Raw genomic sequence first — 1,671 nt, forward strand, 5'->3', positions numbered from 1 at the left:
TCAATCCGGCCCGTGCAAGTGACATCGTCATTCGCGACACACCATTTTCCGACACAGCGACGCCATTTTATTCGTGTCGGTACAGCACACCATTTTGTGTCAATAAGTTCAGCGCGAGATTGTGTACGAGCAGACAGCGCCATTGTTTTCGGAACCCTACAGCGGCATTTCGGGTTTTCAAAGCACCGTGCAGCGAAACCACGATTTTACACGTGGCGTAAAAGATGATGCAACACAGCCCCGACCTGCAGCGCGCTTCCCTAGCATTACCGCTCGTCCCAGAGGCGGCTGAGATGAGACCGGCTGATGTTAACGACGCGGCTGCAGCAGCACCTACGATGGAGCCCACCACAGAGCGCCAAGTGGACACATGCCACGCCATACGACTGAATGTACCGGAGATGGACACCAACAACCTACCGTCGTTTTTCTGTGCTTTAGAACATTGGTTCGCAGCATCCGGTATCACCGCGAAAATGGACAACCGACGTTTCCATATAGCGATGGCTCAGATACCTCTTCGTTTGTTCTCGGAGCTACAACCGCTACTAGGAAACGTGCCTGCGACTGACCGATACGATTTCGTAAAAAAAACCATCCTCGCACATTACAGCGAATCTCAACGCAGGCGACTACATCGGTTATTGTACGCGACCGAATTAGGAGACCGCAAACCGTCCCAGCTACTTGCGGAGATGCGTCGTGCCGCTGGCGATACGATTATCGAATCGCTCCTGGTGGACCTCTGGATTGGGAAGCTACCTCCACACGTGCAGTCGGCCGTTATCGCCGCACAAGGAGCAACAGCAGACAAGACCGCCGTTGCCGACGCTATAATGGATTGCATTTCACCTCTCGCCACGACCAGCGCTTGCAACACCATGGCCGAGGTACGCACGACGACCGATTTCGAAGCACAAATGACGCGGAAAGTGGACGACCTTAGCCGCCAGCTCAACGAGTTCATGCGACAGTGCCGCCAAAGCGACCGCTTCCGGACTCACCCTCGTTCACAGCCACCAACACCGTCACGTCGTGTCACTGACGCCACCGATGGACAGTGCTACTACCACCGCCGTTTTGGAAGAACAGCACGATCCTGCCGACAGCCTTGCTCGTATCCAGCCCCCGTGTCCCCGAGCTCGGGTCAACCGCCGTCATCAGCATGAGGATGCGCCGGGAACATCGGATCGCAAGTGAACACCATCTCACCTGTCAGCAACCGGATGGTGATCTTCGACCGCAAAACACAACACCGCTACCTAATCGACACTGGCGCTGATGTTTCCGTCATCCCGAAGTCAGCTAACTACATCCCCTCGAAGCCGTCTACGATGCGGCTATATGCAGCCAACGGTTCGCCGATAGTGGTATATGGTGAGTCCCTCCGTACAATTGATCTTAGTTTACGCCGTCCTTTTTTGTGGAATTTCGTTATCGCGGACGTAAGCTCTGCCATCATAGGAGCGGACTTTCTGCGCCATTACCATTTACTTGTAGATCTACACCATCGCTGTTTAGTTGACGCGCAATCTAACCTTCGCGTAGCCGGTCAGCCGGACACAACCCGACAGTCCACTGTCAAGATATGTGACGCGTCATCACCCGTAGCCGACCTGCTAAATGAGTTCCCCGATCTCATTATGAACTCATCCCGAACGAGAAATCCGT

At 54.3% G+C, this 1,671-nt stretch overlaps 1 protein-coding gene across 1 annotated transcript; it reads left to right on the plus strand.

Moving 5' to 3' along the window:
- Positions 1 to 224: 224 nt before the first annotated feature.
- On the plus strand, positions 225 to 1,169 carry LOC125908390 (uncharacterized). Its single transcript, XM_049611114.1, has one exon. It carries the CDS (start codon positions 225 to 227, stop codon positions 1,167 to 1,169), a length of 945 nt encoding a protein of 314 aa, XP_049467071.1.
- The last annotated feature ends 502 nt before the right edge of the window (positions 1,170 to 1,671 follow it).

The sequence above is a fragment of the Anopheles coluzzii genome, chromosome 2 (assembly GCF_943734685.1).
Source record: "Anopheles coluzzii chromosome 2, AcolN3, whole genome shotgun sequence".
Classification (NCBI taxonomy): domain Eukaryota; kingdom Metazoa; phylum Arthropoda; class Insecta; order Diptera; family Culicidae; genus Anopheles; species Anopheles coluzzii.